This window comes from Camelus ferus, chromosome 20, assembly GCF_009834535.1.
Source record: "Camelus ferus isolate YT-003-E chromosome 20, BCGSAC_Cfer_1.0, whole genome shotgun sequence".
Taxonomy (NCBI): Eukaryota; Metazoa; Chordata; class Mammalia; order Artiodactyla; family Camelidae; genus Camelus; species Camelus ferus.
In genome coordinates, this window is record NC_045715.1 from 18,138,749 (window position 1) to 18,156,263 (window position 17,515).

The window sequence follows — 17,515 nt, forward strand, 5'->3', positions numbered from 1 at the left end:
TTTTGTTCTTGAGTTGTATGAGCTGCTTGTATATTCTAGAAGTTAAGCCCTTGTCAGTCGCATCATTTGCAAATATTTTCTCCCATAGATTGTGAATTTTAAAAGCAAAATTTCCCAGTGAGTCAGAAAGCAGGAAGCTTTTGTTTTGCCCCTTTGCAGCTGCAGCATGACCGCGGGAGAAATACTATTTCCTGTTAACTACGGAGTTGGCTTTATTTATCAAGCATGTCTGTTATCCCAGCCTGATAACTGGGAGGGCTGATTTTTACTTTCTGAGCCATGTCTTACTTTCTCACCCCTCTATGATGTAATGACCACTCCCTATTTTATTTTATTTCTGAACTCAAGCCCATGCCTTTCCTCAGCTTCTATTATATGTGATTTTATGCCTGCCATTCTTCAAGTGATTTTTGGGGACCTACATCCTACAGGTCCTCCAGAACATCAAGTCCTGTCTTGCAGTATCAGCAGAAAAGGGAGCATTTCTTTGAGGAGATATCAGAGAAGGGACACAAGGGACCTGAGTGCTTGTCCCTGCCTCAGGCTGTTCCTGAGAGGCAGTCCTGGAGCTCGCCTGTTTACACAGCCTATTGGAGGTAGTCCTGACTCTTACTAGGAGTGGCTAGGTACCTGGGGCCAGGTACCAAAGATAGGGATGGCTAGGCATTCAGGAGCTAGGGATACTCAGATAAAAATAACCCACTGATCATTTAGAACAGTTAGAACATTTCAGAACATATCACTGAAAGGAACTCCTACTTTTACGGTGTCTCAAGCATTTCAGAAGTGTGTTCTTCTACTTGATAGGTATGCTGAAGTCTCCAGGGAAAAGGGTACTAATGTCTGCAACTTACTTTGGAAGTCGCCAAATAAATAAATAATAAATGCTGGAGTAAATAATAAAGAGGGATGGATGGGGTATGAACAGAATGATAGATTATAATATAGCAAGTATAGTAAAATGTTCACTGCAGAATCTAGACAGTAGGTGTATTAGGTGTTCACTGAAAAATTAGCTATCTGTTTGAAAATCTTCAAGATAAAGTGTTGACAGTTGGGGCTGGGGATGGATGAATTGTATTTTGCTCATGATAAAAGAGAGCAAGAGTACCTTGGGCTCAAAAAAAAAAAAAAACCCAGGGGGTTATTTTCCTTCTATGTAATGTGAATTCAGAAGGGCAGCTGTCCAGAGAGGGTCTGGCAGCTCAGATATGCGTCCATGCTCCGGCGTCCTGCTGTCCTTCATCTCTGGGTGTAGTTTCCATCTAAGGTTGCCTCATGGTCACAAGTTGGTCACTGCCCTCCAGCCACAAAGACCACATTCTGCGCAAGAGGAAGGAGAATGTAGAAGAATGCGGACCTCTCTTGAGAAACACAACCCAACAGCTTCTGCCTACAAATCACTGGCTCAAACTTAGTTCCTTGGCCACTCTTCTTTATAAGGGGGATGTGATTACTAAGAAACAGGGAATTTTTGCCTCATTGCATCTGAGAAAGTAAGATGGGACACTCCCAGCTCTACTGGAGCCACCAGAGAAAATCTGGCCAGGGCTGTCCTGCTGCATCTGGTCAACCCCACACAGTCTGAGCCAGAAATACTGTGTTCGCCAGCGTTTCATCAGGATGCAAGTTACATCAGCTTCATTAAGTGGACTAAGTGAATCTCCTTGAATGGGCCATCCGGGACATCTACCTTATCTCAGAGAGAATGATAGCTCTTTGTACATTAAAAAAAAAAAAAAAAAAAGAGCCGGAAATAGAACTTGCACAGCAGGCACCTCTATCACAGAGCCTAAATTCAAACAGTTGTAATACAATTAAATTCCATCAGCCTAGTCATATCAAAGTCCTAGGAGCTTTAATCACTGCCTTGAGAGGCAAATAAATTGTCTTGGGAGGCTCTAAGCCACAGGTAGGACCACTTTGTTCCAAAGACCCCTCACAGAAACAGTGTTCACAGACTCTCCAGAGTCAAACTTTGGAGAAGACATGATCCTGCTGGCAGAGTAGAAAGAAATACATGTGAAATACAAATGTAGCACAAATAAGTCTCAGAGGGTGAATGTGGCTTCTCAGTAATGTTCCAAATAAGAATTTTCTGAAAAATGTAGAACACGCCCACCAGTCACTGACAGCACTGCCTTGGGAAACCTGATAATTCCAATTATTTGGTAGTGGATCTGAGACCTGAATTTCAGAGGTGCTCAAAAAAGGTGAAGCGAGTCTGTTTTTCTTTCTGTTCATACTTTCAGTTGGCTCCGTCATGTGCCCATCTACATGCAAACAGATGTCAGCAAACAGTCACAGAAACATTTTACTTAATGCATGACTTCCTCTCTTCCCTCATTAAAATCTTTTATTTCTCTACGCAGTAAATCTATTATGATATAAAATAAATCTATTTTCATCTAGAAGACATAAAACAGGTATATATAAAGAAATACTGATGATGCACATACATGTACATGAATGATTCAATTAGGGAAACACAGAGTGACACAAACAGTGTGAGAATTAAGGCTGGAATTTTTCTTCTTCGTATACAATCCAATACAGTTTCAGTTTTCATTTTAAACTTCCCCACTGGTTTCTGCCCAGCAACTGATGAGTAACACCCCTCTGAGCCAATACAAAAAACTAACTCTGCTACAGAATGACTCACTGTTTCCCAGAGTGAGCAGGCATCTTTGTTTGTTTTTTTTTCCAGATCAGAGACTCTTATCACTAATGGAAAGCAATTGATTGTCTTCATTCTGTGGGCTGTAACTTTCAGACGGAATTGCCAAGAGGTAAGCGGGGGAAAATTGGTAAAAGCCAAGGCCACTGGCCCTGGAGGAAGAGAGGCTGAAAAGCTGAGAGTAGACCTACAGGAAGGTCCTTGCCCAGAGAAAGGGATTGGAGCTTGTGCCTGTGGTGGGCAGGGTTGGTAAGCGGGTGGAGGTGGGAGAGCAATGTAAAGGCTAAAGACCTGAATTTGAAAATTTGTTGGAGGGAGACAACTTGAATGAGAAAATATGTCAACTGCATGTTCTTAGGAACTTATTGTGGTCAGAAAGGAGCCAAGGACTCTTATCTCTCCTAGTCATCCCTGGGAATGTGTTCTAAGATATTCTAAAGAGATGTGCCTTAAACATTTATATGTAAAGATGTTCATTACAGAATTATCTGTAATTAAAAAAAAAAATCTGAACCAACCTACATATACAACAGTTGGAGAATAGATACAAACTCATTGTCCAATCACAAAAGGGATTTTCATATAGTCATTAGGAATCATATTTTTAATAAAGAGTTTTTATTTCTAATTGTAACAAAACTGGATTCCATTTGGAGATTTAAACTATATCTACTTTTTGCTATTGTAGATCTTACTGTGGTGAACAGTCTTAACACAAACACAAATGTTTAACAGAGGCATAAATGTTTGTGTTAATACCGGAATTTTTTTCTTTAAGATGAATTTCTACAAGTGGAATTTCTGGGTTAAAAGATAAAACATTTTTTCTGGCATTTGGTATATATCTATGGCCAAAATACTCCTCAAAATATTTATATTGCCATGAAGTAAAGTATATGATTACCATCACAGATTATTTAAATTTTATTCCTTCATATTCTTCTCCATTTTGAAATTGTCTCTATTCAGGAACAAAGAATAATAGATATTGTTAGTGAAACATTAGTGGAAATATATTCCTCACCCGGAGGACAGTGTTGAAATTGTTACATATATATAATAACAATAATACTGTCTTCTCTGTAGCAGCACAGAGAGCAGTTTTGAAGAGCAGAGGAGATGGTGAAAGGCAATATTTTACCTGAGAGTTTGTCCAGATTTCAGGCAGGGCTCCAAAGAATTCCCCGATTTCTGCTCGCGGCTCCTCCTCAGCTCACCCCACCACACCTGGCAGGCCTGCCGGGGACAGGCGCCACAGCAGCTGGTGGTATGAATGAGGGCCTCGTGCTAGTTTGCTTTGGGGGAATTGGTGTGAGGAGTTGGTATTCTTTTTAATATTTGTTTTTACTAGTGTATAGTTGATTTATAGGAGTTGGGATTTTCTGAACAACTAATATATTGCAGTCATCATAATTATTGTAACAATTTTTCATTGCTAAGTAAAACCTGAAAATATGTAAAACGTAAAACATCCAAATAATTTTCCAAGTATAGAGGTCAAAGGGCAAAAGCGTCTTTCGCTTAATCTCCAGCTCTCAGTTTAGCACGTATCCCTTCAGATCTCCTTTCAGGCAATTATATAAAATATATATACAAATGATTAGCTTTGTTTTTGTGTTTGTTTTTGTTTAAGCTTTGCTTTTTGTTTTTTAGTAGACTCTGCAATGTGCTTTCTGTTTACTTATTATGTCTTGATTCTGGGTTTGCAACTATAAATCACTCAGTTGCCACATTGCCTTCCTTCATACAGACATGCCTTTAACTAACCAGTTCCCTGTTAGTGGTTAAAGTGGCTCGTTAGGTTGTTCATCATTTTTTCACTTTTAAAAATAATGCTGCAGTGCCTTCCTTACACATGCTTCTCTCTAGATCCTTGCAAGTGCTTTGCTGGATTTCTCAAAGTGAAATTGCTGAGCCAATAATGCATATTCTCAAGTTCCTATTTCATAATTTTTTTAAGGAACTGAAGTGCAAATACATTTTGTCACATGACTGAGATCACACAGCTTGTGAATCGTAGTGCCATTACTTACTTCCCACACCCTTTTTATTTCCAACACCTAACACGTAGTGGGCCTAGCACATAGTGAGTGCTCAGGCAACATCTGTTGAATGAATATGAATGAAAACACATGGGTGAGACCAGATCTTCTTCCTAACTCTCCCATTCACTAGCCTTGGGATTAAGGAGTGGTAGGTTCAGCCTCTGATGACTTCAGAGCCTCCACCAGGGAGTCTGCTTAGATCTTGACCAGAGTCTGATGGGAGAGTGATTTGAACTTGTGATGGCCATAGGTTGGGGCCTAGAGGAGACAGCAGTGTTGCTTCTCAGCTGGGCACAACCTTGAGTCAGTCGTCAACAAGCCATTCCATCTGGCATCTTTGGGATGGAGGAAATACATGCTGAGAGAAGGGAGAGGGCCAGGTCTGGAGTTATCTATCCTACTCTAGGGCTCTCCACTATTTAGGGACACAACTAACTCTGGGGTGGTTGGGAAGGAAGCCAAGCTAGAACTCCAGCTAGAATCAAGCCTGGCTTGCTGGCAAGGGCCCCACACTTCCTTTATCATAGTGCGAGGAGGTGTGTAGCTCAGTGATTAGAGTGCATGCTTAACATGCACAAGGTCCTGGGTTCACATCCCTTTACCTCCATCATAAATAAATAAACCTAGCTACCCCACCTCAAAAAAAAGCCACAAAACAAAATATAGATAGGCAGTGATGCCACAGACCATGCCTAAAATTTGATGGAGGTGATTTTTTTGAGCCAAGATCCACTTGGAAGCACTGGGCCAGGACTGGGGAGTTACAGGCGCCCTGCCTCTGAGCTGGGAGCACCTTAGCACTTCATAGAGGCATGAGCTGTGATTGGCTGCTGTGTGCTTCTAGGTTAACATATTTGCCCCTTCCGTGCAAGTATTAGCATCTCTTCCACTAAAAGGCACTTCTCTACTAGTGCAAAGACCATGACAGGGAAATTATCCATTGCTGATGAGCCCAGAGGCCATCTGCCAAGGAGCCTTAGTAAGCACATGGTTCATTTCCTTTCCAGGGATGTTTCTCCCCCAAAGAACAATTGTGAAAAGAGTGCACCAAGGCACATCAAGTTGCAACTCTTATACTTACATATCCAGGACAGGCTTGTCCCTTGAAACCATTTTATTGAAAAATAGAAATTAACACATTAATATAGGCAAGTCCCAGTGGGAGCACAGGAGGCCAGGCTCTGCTCTCTAAGCCAGACCAAAGGGCACTGTCATTATGGAGAAAAATTCTTATCTTTATAAAGTCTCCACCCCATCTCTTATTGGATGACAACCAATTCATCTGATGATCTAAACTGAAATAAAATGCTAGTGAGTATTGATGGGTTAATATGTAACCATTCACTCATTCAACAAATATTTACTAAGGGCTCCATGTTAACTGCACGTTGTTCTACAAGCTTCTTATACATCAGGAAACAAAATAGACCAATATCCTTTGTAGAGGTCCTCTGTCCTGCTGTGTTCAGGGACCAGGAAGAAGGGCAGTTTGGCCGGAGCAGAGACAGGGAGAGCAGGGGAGATGAAGTGAGGACTGCAGGTCCTGGAGGGTCACGCCAGCCATTGGAAGGACTTCAGCTTCTACTCTGAGTGAAACGGGAGCCACTGGAAGGTGCCAAGTAGAAAAGTGACCAGATGGGACTCAAGGAATGTTCTGGATGTTGTGCTGAGACTACTGGGGACACAAGCAGAATCAGGGACCCAGAGAAGAGGGTCTTGTATTAATCAGTGTGATGGTGAAGGCTTGGACCTGGCGTAGCTGGGGAAGTGTGAGCAAGTGAAAGGATTCTGAACATATTAATGTAGTAGAGCTAAAGATTTTCCTGGTGGGTTAGGATTACTGTCTGTACACTAAACATACATATTTTTATGGGAGATTTTTCCATGTTGGAACTCAAAGGTGAAGAGACTTCCAAGCAGACATTTTGGCAGAAAAGGGTCTTGGGTCATCACACTAGTGATGGTGTGTTTGCCCCTTAGACTGCCCTGGGGAGATGGAGATTTCCACGCTGAATTCTCCATCTTTTTCAGGTCGTCGTTTCTCCCTGACTCCTTCTGGTGTCTCTCTGTTTGCATCACAGATGAAAACGGCCAGGTCCCTAGACTCCCCTCGGCTCCACCTCCTTGTCTGCCTCGTCTTGGTCGAGCTGCTTACCCCTTGCTCAGGTAGGGAACGATTCTACTTTTATGGATCTGAAGTAGACAATTACCTGTTAGCGCCCAGTCAGAACCTTAGACTCCTCATTCCAGGAAGTCCCAGCGTAAACTGAAGGTTCACATGCCATTAAGACAGATGTCCTTCTGTCAGGATCCTGTTCCTCTCTAGGGTTTTCTGCCTGAGACACCCCTTACCATCATGGCCCCAACTCCCTCTAATGGAATTTCCCCCTTCTGCTGACCAGCTCAGTTTGCTGTGATTGGACCCCCTGGGCCCGTCCTGGCCATAGTGGGTGAAGACGCTGAGCTGCCCTGTCACCTGTCCCCAGAGATGAGCGCGGAGACCATGGAACTGAAGTGGGTGCAGTCCAGCCTCAGGCAGGTAGTTTTCATGTACGCAGGTGGGAAGGAAGTAGAAGACAGACAGATTGCAGAGTATCGAGGGAGAACTGAAATTTTAAGAGATGACATCACTGCAGGGAAGGTTGCTCTCCGAATTCGCAACGTCAGAGCCTCTGACAGTGGAAACTACCTGTGTTATTTCCAAGATGGCAACTTCTACGAAAAAGCCTTGGTGGAGCTCAAGGTTGCTGGTGAGCCTCCAGGTTTTGTTCTGAGCTTGTTCCTTCATGGGATCCGGGGACAGAGGCAGAGTTCATGTTCCAAATCCACCTCTCAGCATTCCTGGCTGATCACTGGGAACTGCCTCCACTGCCTTCTAACTTTGCTTCTCTGAGGCCCTTGTGAAAGATGCAGGTCTTCCTCCAGGAAGATTCCCTTTTGCATCCTATGATATCAATGTCTCCCTCCCACTGGCTGCCAGGGTCTAAGCAGGGAAGTAGAACATCAGGGATGGGAAGGATAAGGAAATACTTCCTTGGAGATGGTGTGTGGTTGTTTGGGTTCAACTGCATTTCACATGGCTTCTGGGGTCCCTCCAGGTGCATGCTGGGGAGACTGACCCATAGGGACAACATCTGTGCTACCACTGTTCTCCAACCAAAGGCCCCCAGGTACACACCTGCAGTTGTACCAGTTGGCTTTAATCCTTGTTGCAGGAGGGAGAAAGCACATGCCAAGTGGGAACGTGAGGGTCTCAGGAAGAGGCTGTCAGAGAGACTTGGTACAGGCTTTGGGCTTCTGTTAGGGGATTTGGGGCAAAGTTTATGGAAGCGGGCTTTGCTCTAGATTGGATGCTATCAGGGAGGTGGGGGAGGATGTAATTCTGTGGGTGGGTATCTTCATAAACCTTATCCAGGAAGAAGGTTAGAGTAAGGCTAAAGCAGGGATTGGTAAAGGAGCAGCGTCACTCACAGCCAGGACAGGGGGATATTTGGTCATGGTTGTGCTTTGAACAGTGTTTGCGTTTTTCTCTACGTTCAAACACAATTACTGTTGGTCTTGTTTTTGTCTTGACCTGATGTGGTGACAAAGTGCCCCTATCTGATGTTGATGTTCCATGAAATTGCTTGGGTTCCACAGAAGAACACCAAGACCAGGTCCATGTCCAATGTCAAGCGTTGCATTTCTCTTTCTCAGGGCACTCTCTTGCCCGGTTGGTTCTGGCTGGGTTTGGTCAATAGAGAATCATAGCATAAGGTGGGTGGAAGGGAGGGAGGAGAGAGAGGTCTGGGTACTTAATCTCCTGGTTTTCTCCCTGCAGGACCACCTCTAGCTGGCTGCATGCCCTTCCCAAAGATCACAGCTCTTATGAAGATCCTCTCATACATGACTCTCTCCTTTTAGGTCTTTAAGTTGGCTTTCTCCCCACCTCCCTTTGGGTTTAGGGATGGGTGCTAACAGTGTTCCTGGCCCTGGGGCTTTGCTCTGTTCCCCTCATCATATCTGCACTTTTGTGAACAGCTTTTTTTTCGGGGGGGGGGCGCCTAGGAATTAAGTTTATTTATTTATTTTACTGGAGGTACTGAGGATTGAACCCAAGACCTTCTGCATGTTAGACTCGCACTTAACTACTGAGCTATACCCTCCCCACCGTGAATAGCTTCTTAATGAAACCCTACTTTAATTACCTAATGTGAGTGTGCCATCTGATTCCTGTTGAGACCCTCTCTGATATAGGAGGTTCCCAAGGATTGAGGCTCATGTATTCCTTCTACAGCACTGGGTTCTGATCTTCACATTGAAATGAAGGGCCATAAGGACGGAGGGATCCACCTGGGGTGCACGTCCTCTGGCTGGTATCCCCAGCCCCAGATACAGTGGAGAGATGTCAAGGGACAGAACATGCCAGCTGTGGCAGCACCTCTGGCTGCAGATGGAGTGGGCCTGTATACAGTCACATCATCTCTAATCGTGAAGGACAGTGCTGGGGAAGAGGTGTCCTGTATCGTTAAAAATCCCCTCCTCAACCAGGAAAAGACAGCCCGGATTTCCATTGCAGGTCAGTATTGTGCTTAGCCTCAGGTATACTGTGCTTAGCTGTGCTTAATATTGGAAGAAGAAAGATGTGTACACCTGGAACTAATATATTATCGTATGTCAATTACATGTCAAGTTTTTAAAAATGCCATCAAATGTGCCTTACAGAAGACAAATGTAAAATCTAATCTACAGACAATTAGGAAAAATGACAATTTAAACATTAACCGATTGAAATTTAGTGTAGCCATGTGAATAAAAGTATAAAAATAAATACAGTAAAATAAAAACAAATTTTAAAAAGAAAGAAGGAGGTGTGATTCTCTGTGCTGACTTGTCAGTGAAAACAAGGCATTGAGCAGGGTTCCACAGCCTTCTTCTTGCTCCAGGGATGTTTCTTTTTCTCATAAAGCTGTCATAAGTATTTGTGAGCATTTCCTGTGTACCAGAAACCGGGACAGGCAATGGAAATGGGGGTAAATAGTAAAGATCATGTCCTTAAGCAAAGACAAATGACAAAATGGGGCAAAAAATATGTACAACTCATAGTTTAGGGAAAGGGCTAATCTCCTTAAAATATAAAACAAACCAGTAGGGGAAGAAAAGAAAAAGATATGAATTACTAGTTCACAGAAAAGGAAAATACACCAAAGGTTGTCCAATCTCACTTAATAGAGAAATGTATATTAAAACATTTTCTACTTGTGAGATTGACAATAAAACGAAATAAAACAAAACCGTGCTGGTTGGTAAAACATTCTGATGGTAGGATTGTGGAGAGACAGTCACTCTTAGATATTTTTTGGTACATGAAATTTGATATATTTTTGTTATGAATCGGTACAACTGCTATTGGGGGCAAGTCTCCAAACTACCTATTTATCGATCCAAAATCCCACTTCTAGGAATTTATCTGACAGATACGTTTGCATGTGTAGGAAATGACCCAGGTAAAAGGTTATTTCTTACAGCATTAATTATAAGAGCAAAAAGTTAGCAACTATGCAAATGTCCACTAATGGGGAACTTTTGTGCAATGGAATATTGCCCAGTTGTGAAAGGAAACACAGCCATTCTCTCTGTACTAATGTGGAAAGATTTCCAAGATACAATGTAAACGGAATAAGCAAGATGCAGAGCAATTCGTATAGAATGCTATCTTTGGCATAAACAAACAAACAAAAGAATATATTTATATTTTTAAATTTAATATACACTTGCATAGCACTCACTGTGCTAGGCCCTTTTGAGACAGTAGGGAAGAGGGCAGGGCACAACCATTAAAACAATGAGACAACAATTAGCACCACTATAGTGGAAGATTCAACTCCCAGTAGACCTTAAGGCCCAAGATGACAGAAGATTTGACTTCCAGTAGACCTTGACCTTCATTATATGCTCATTGTAATATATTAGCATGGTAAATGGCACTCCCACAGGCACCATGACAGTTCCGAGGCTGACCATAAAAGGTCAAAAAGTGGGCGGTGGCCCAATTCCTGGGAATCCCAGCCCATTCTCCCAAAGTAGTTGGAATAATACTCCCATTTGTTAGCATATGAAGTTACCAAACTCATGAAAACTAACAACCCTTCACCTTGTGGCCTTTCTCTTGCCTTTTGAGATGGCCGGCACTCTGTCTACAGAGTACGTATCTCTGAATAAATCTACCTTCACTCTACTATGGCTTGCTCTTGAATTCTTCCCTGTGTAAAGCCAATGACCCTCACTTGGTGGGGCGTGTCCCAGGGACTCAACTGAGACTTGGGTGGAACACAGCCACCCTCTCGTGCCCCAGTTCTCCTGTATCACTTTTATAAGCACTAATTTAATACTTTATCCCCATGAGTTAGGTACTATTATTACCCCCATTTTATAGATTAGGACACCAGAAACAGAATGATTAAGTAATTAGTCCAAGGGCACACTGCCAGTCAAGTGGAGGAGTCAGAATTTGAACCCAGTCCCCTCAGCTCAGAAGCACACATTCTTAACCACCAGATTAAGCTGACTAATGAGAATCTAATTAAATAAGAGGGGCAGAGTGAGTGGATGAGAAACTTGGATGATGTTATATATTTTTTACTTCACATCTGAACCATGTGAATGTAACCTATTGTAAATTTTAATTAGAGAAAAAGTGTTTCTGAAGCTCAAGTAACACAGTCACGTGGTAGAGGCAGACCTTTCAAGACAAGTAATAGTATTTTGTTATGACTGTAACTACAAGCCCTTCCTGAAGTCTTTCTTACAGTTCTCTGAGACTTTAGGAAGAGAGAGATCATTTAACATCAGGAGATAAAGACCAGGATCCCTGCCCTGGGGATGAGAGGCTAAGGCTGGATCTCGTTGCAGACCCCTTCTTCAGGAGCGCCCAGCGCTGGGTTGCTGTCTTCGCCGGGACCCTGCCTGTCTGTCTGCTGCTACTCACAGGGGCTGGTTATTTCCTGTGGCTGCAGAAGAAGGAAAAAGAGGCTCTATTCTTGGAGAAAGAAAGAGCAAAAGAGGAAAAGGAAATAGCCCAGACTGAAAAGGAGCAGGAACAAAGAATAAAAGGTATCTGACCCCCAGTGGGCATCTAAGGCCCGCGTTTACAGGAGGGACCTGGAAGACCTCGCCTCATCCCCACCCCACGCACCCATCCCGACACTGGGTCATTTTCAAGGTTTATTTTCCAGAGGTCCTCCTCCCTCCATCCCCATAACAGTACTTTTTTTTTTCCTGCTTATTTTCCAGAGACACTCCAGTATGAACTCAGTAAGTTCTGATTCCCCCAGGGACCCACACATGTCTTCCCATCCCAGCTTGAGCGTCTTACTGACTCATCACCTTTCTTCCATTGCAGAGTGGAGAAAGATCCAGTACATGGCTCGTGAGTGGCTCTGACATTTTCTCTGAATTTGTATCTAAGACTGTCTCTGCCCTAATATTTTTCAGCCCCTTTCCTCGGTGCCTAACTCTGCCCTGGGCTGAGGAATGTTCTGGATCCCTTTCCCTTAGGAAAGAAATATGCGTGGCTGATTGGGGGAAAGCTCCGGGGGTGGGGGTGGAAATCATGGTTTTTCTTTTTTCTTTTTTTTTTTCTGGAGAAAGAGGTCTTCAGTCTCCCTCCATGAGAGGTGTCCACACTTTTCAGCCCAGTAATGCACCTTGAAATATCCCAGGGCGCACTTAAAGGAAAGGGGGAGGAAGGGGAAGGAACTTCTTATAGGACATGCCTTCCCTGTACCAGGAACCTCACTAGTTGCTTTACATAATCGGCAGTGTGCTGAGAAGAAAAGAATGTAAGATTTAAAAGAATGAGAAAATCAGAGAAAGATAGAGAAAAGTATCTCTTAAGAAGTGCAGTGGCCACAGTGGCTCAGTTATCATAGATTTACTATAAATGTTTTAAAAGATAGTATCTCGAATTTCCTCCTTGAGTTGCCCGATTCTTTTCAGAAGTAGGCAGGAAATAACACAGATGGAGAGAGATGGGCTCTAGGACACGTATACATGCCCATGTACACACACTGAGCCCTGCGCCCAGCACTGCCACAGCGCCTGTGGCAAATGATGTTCCAGACTTGATACTAAGGAAGAGAGTGGAGGAGAGAGTTGAGCAGGGAGGAGGCAGGAAGGCTACGGTGGTCAGAGAGAAGGATTAGATGGGTGTAAAAGGAAGAGAAAGGGAATGACTCAAAAACGATGGAGTTCAGTTGACATATCTACCTTTCTTTTATTGTAGGTGGGGAGAAGTCTCAGGCCTATGCTGGTGAGTGACCGGATGGCCTCTGAGTTTCCTGGCACATGTGTACTAAGTGTTTAAACCTTTTCCTTCTGTGTGACCCATTGACGTTCCCAGTAGGAGTACTCAGATCTAGCCCAGGGGCTCATTTTCTGTGGGGGATAACCTCCCGGCTTTTCTGGAGCCTCAGAGAGGATTTTCAGTTACGGCATCTGACTTGCAGCCACCCCAGACCCTGCTGGCACACACACACGCCCAGACTAACCTAGCCTGGCCATGTCACCACAGCCCCAGCCTGATGGAGCAAAGGAAGTCTACCATTTTTGAGAGGTTTTGTGCCTGAGCTGTTGGACATTTGAAGAGACTGAAAGAAGGGAGACAGAAAAGGCTTGGTAAGGAGATGGGTGGGGGTAAGACAGAATTAATGACCTTTCCTTATTGTGTCTCCTTTTTTTCAGAGTGGAAGAAGGCCCTCTTCCAACCTGGTAAGTGGATCGCTGTATGTCCTCTAGGACAACAACCCAAGGGATCTGATTCCCTTTTTTTCTCCAAGTCTTGAGATTCTGGGATGACAAGTCCCCATGACTGGGAGAGTTCCTAGTAGGAAGCTTGAGGTCTCAGTCTCAAAGCTGTCCCCATCTCCAGGGATGAGAGCTGAGAGAACCAGGGAGAATTGCTCTCCTAGGCTTCCCCAGATCTTTATGGGAAGGAAGAGGCGTCAGGGATAGAACTGAGGGGAAGGACAGGTGAAGTGAACTAACGCCGCAGAGGGAGTGGGGATGTGACATGACCAAAGAGAGACAGCAATGCTCAAGGATCTTTTCCTTTCCCAAGCTCTGTATGCTGCCTCCTGCCCCTGTGTCCTCAAGTTACTTGATGTTTCTGAGCTTCAGCCTCCTCATTTCTAGATCATGATTCTAATTTCTATTATGTGAGAGTTGAGGTAAAAATTAAATGAGCTAATGAAGATGCGTTGGTCAAAAAACCAGCAAGAAAGAGATGATATATTCAAAATGGGTGGTTGAAGAGGGTTTAAAGAAGGAACTATTCACAAAGGCAAGAGAGAGAATAAAGGGAAATCAACAAAGGAATGTGCAGTCCCCCAGGGCTCGCGACAGTGGGGACCTGTCACCCCCTGTAAGCTTGAAGAGCAGATAAGGAGAGGGTGCAGCCCAGAGGAAACTGTAGCTCTTCGTGGGGACCCTGCCTGTCTGTCTGCTGCTCCTCACAGGGGTGGTTATTTCCTGTGGCTGCAGAAGAAGGAAAAAGAGGCTCTATTCAGGAGAGGGCTGCCTGAGAAAAGTCAGGCCTTTGTTAGAGCATCACCATCTGATGCTCACAGGGAGGAAGTGGGGGAAATATATGCTGTGCTTTTCTTCTTTCTCCTTCCAGTCTTCAGCTAGTACCTCCCATTGGCCAAACCCAACAGGTGACCAGAGGCAAAGGAGCCCAGTGATGCTGTCCATAGAGGACAGATTCCCAGGGCCCAGAAGAGGGTGGAGAAAGATGGAGAGTGGGTCTGAGAGCACATAGAGCCCCCAGCATGGCCACTAGCACAGAAGAGGCACGGTAGCACTATAGCATCAGGCACTTCCTCCGCGCCCGGCCCTGAGTCAAATACACAACATGTGCTGTCTTCCTACCCTAAAGATTAGTACTTGTATCCCCATTTTTCAGATAAGAAAGTTGAGGCTCAAAGATATTATATAGCTTGGGTCTATGGGAAAAGAGAAAAGGAAAAGACATTCATCTCATGAGTGGCAGAGCAAGGACTCAAATGTAAACCTACGTGCCTGTGAAGCACTGGTGGGCAGAGTCATTTTGGGGAGGGAAACCAGAAAAAGGTAGAAAGAAGGAGCCAGTTCCAGTTATCAGTTAAGCAGATCCTGACTGTCATCACCCTCCTCTTTCCCACTGAACACAAGAGCCCTGGGGCTTTTGATATTGCTGAGAGGGTCACATTCAGGGCAGGCTGGGGACACCCAGTCCTGGACTTGGGCTTCCTCAACTAGTCCCAGACCTTGCAGGCTGAAGCTCTGAGATCTAGGAACCATGGCTGACCCCATCCCCAAACTTTCTGCAGCGGATGTGATTTTGGATCCAAACACAGCAAACCCCATCCTCCTTGTTTCTGATGACCAGAGGAGCCTGCAGCGGGCAGATGAACGACAGAATCTGCCAGACAACCCTGAGAGATTTGATTGGCATTACTGTGTGCTTGGCTGCAAGAGCTTCACATCAGGGAGACATTACTGGGAGGTGGAGGTTGGGGACAGGAAAGAGTGGCATGTCGGGGTGTGCCAGGAGAACGTGGAGAGAAAGTGTTGGGTGAAAATGACACCCGAGAATGGCTTCTGGACCGTGGGGCTGACTGATGGGAGTAAATATCGGGCTCTCTCTGACCCCCGGACCAAACTGACAGTTGCCAACCCTCCTCAAAGAGTAGGGGTTTTCCTGGACTATGAGACTGGTGAGGTCTCCTTCTACAATGCCATGGATGGATCTCATATCTACACCTTTCCACACACCTTCTTCTCCGGGCCTCTGTGGCCTGTTTTCAGGATTTTGACATTGGAGCCCACAGCCTTGACGATCTGCCCAGCACTGACAGGAGAGGGGAGTTCCATTGTTCCTGACCTAGTGCCTGACCTTTCCCTGGAGAACACAGTGGCGGTGGGCTCAGCTGATGAGAATGGGGAACCTCAGGCTGAAGTAACATCCTTGCTTGCCCCTACCTAGCCTCTTCCTTCACAGCAACAAATCACAACCATAAAATCCTAAAGGCACACACTGTGTGAAGCATTCCACTAATATTAATACAAGTATTTATTCCATAGGGACAGTTGACTAGATACCACTTTCTTGTCTCTTTCATATGGAGAAAGAAACTGGGGTGCAGAAAAGTGAATTCACTTTCCAAAGGTCACTCAGCTAGTGAATGACAGCTGGGATCCAAATAATAATAACTAACAACATTTACAGGTGACTTAAAATGTACTGGGTGTTGTGCTCAATGCTTTAAATGAATGTCACTCATTAAATCCTCACAACAACGCTATTATATCACCTCGTTTTGCAAGTGTGTAAACTGAGGCAGGGCCAAGTGAAGTAATTTATATAATTCATCAGAAAGTTTGTGCTGCTGGGAGAGGTTTGGCTCCTGGACCCAATCTCCACCCCATCCTCTACCCTCTAACTTATTTTCCAGCCCAATTGCCCCTGAGGGACAGGAACCATGTACAACCCTGAGCTCCCCTTTCCAGGGCACCCCAGGGTCAGGATCATAATAGGTGACTATGGAGGCCACACCCAACTTGGTTGCTTCAAGGGCAATTGTCAGAGCCATAGGTACATCGCTTTATTGGATCCACTCTGCAGGGCGACTCGGTCTGGAGAATCAATTCACAGTGACTGCACCACGCAGGACGGCAAAGGGACTAAAGGCCAAGTCTTAACGACTAAAGGGCATGTGTGCCCCCACTCCCACCCTGTCAATGTGATGTGTGATGAGGGAGCCAGAACCAATCCTACGTTCCAGGTCTCTAGAAAGCGTAACTTTGTACATAAAGATTGTCTGTGGAACAAGGATTGGGAGGAATGAGGCTAGATGAACTTTAGTGGTATTTTTATCACGCTGTGGATTCCATCTCCAGGAAAGAGATATTTCCACCCCTGCTCAGTTTTGATGTTAACTGATATTCTCTGCAGCTGATGGGTACTGGACAGAAGTTACTCTTCATTATCAGCACTATTTTGTTGATCAGTGTATCCCTGCTACCTGGCATGTGGTCGTCAAGTTACATTTGTTAAATAAATGTGTTAATAATCCTCAGTCTTCAACTGAGCCTTTTCTAGACTTTAAGCCCCTACAGATTACCCACCACAGGTTCACAATTTACCTCGCTGCCACATTTTCCCCAAATCTTTATTGGATTAGTTGTCCATTGCTGCCATAATAAATTATCACAAATTTCATGACCTAAAAGAAAATAAATTTATTATCTCGCATTTTTATAGGTCAGAAGTGCAACATGGGTCTCACCAGGCTAAAATCAAGGTGCCCGCCATAGAAAACAAACTGTGGTTACCAAAGTGGAAAGGGGTGGGGAGGGGGATAAATTAGGAGTCTGGGATTAACATACACACTACTATATACATAAAACAGATAAAAAAAAAAAAAACAAAGACCTACCATATAGCACAGGGAACGATATTCAATATCTTGTAATAACTTATAAGGGAAAAAAACCTGAAAAGTTTTATATATATATGACTGAATCACTTTGCTGTACACCAGAAACTGATACAACCCTGTAAATCAACTATACTCCAGTAAAAAATAAATTTTAAAGAAATAAATAAGTAAAATCAAGGTGCCTGCAGGCAGCACAGGTTGTAAAGATTCCGGTGTGAATCTTCAGCCTACCACACATAGTCATGGCTTCACTCCCTCTGAAGGAGACCTCTCCATCCTCTATATAAAAGCCCCCATGATTGCAGATTCCTGTGAATCTCAGTGAGAGTGACTTT

At 44.2% G+C, this 17,515-nt stretch overlaps 1 protein-coding gene across 3 annotated transcripts; it reads left to right on the forward strand.

The window, feature by feature from the left end:
- The first annotated feature begins 2,632 nt into the window (after positions 1-2,632).
- BTN3A3 (butyrophilin subfamily 3 member A3) lies at positions 2,633-16,820 on the forward strand. Of its 3 annotated transcripts, none has more exons than XM_014557144.2 (10): positions 2,633-2,789; positions 6,804-6,888; positions 7,125-7,472; positions 8,999-9,280; positions 11,614-11,814; positions 11,995-12,015; positions 12,104-12,130; positions 12,986-13,012; positions 13,444-13,470; positions 15,069-16,820. In XM_014557144.2, exons 2-10 carry the CDS (start codon positions 6,804-6,806, stop codon positions 15,722-15,724), a joined length of 1,674 nt encoding a protein of 557 aa, XP_014412630.2. In that variant the 5' UTR covers positions 2,633-2,789; the 3' UTR covers positions 15,725-16,820. The 3 variants fall into 3 exon arrangements, with proteins under 3 accessions (XP_014412630.2, XP_014412632.2, XP_014412631.2); XM_014557145.2 differs by having other exon boundaries at positions 2,639-2,789; positions 6,754-6,888; XM_014557146.2 differs by lacking the exon at positions 11,995-12,015.
- Positions 16,821-17,515: the final 695 nt, after the last annotated feature.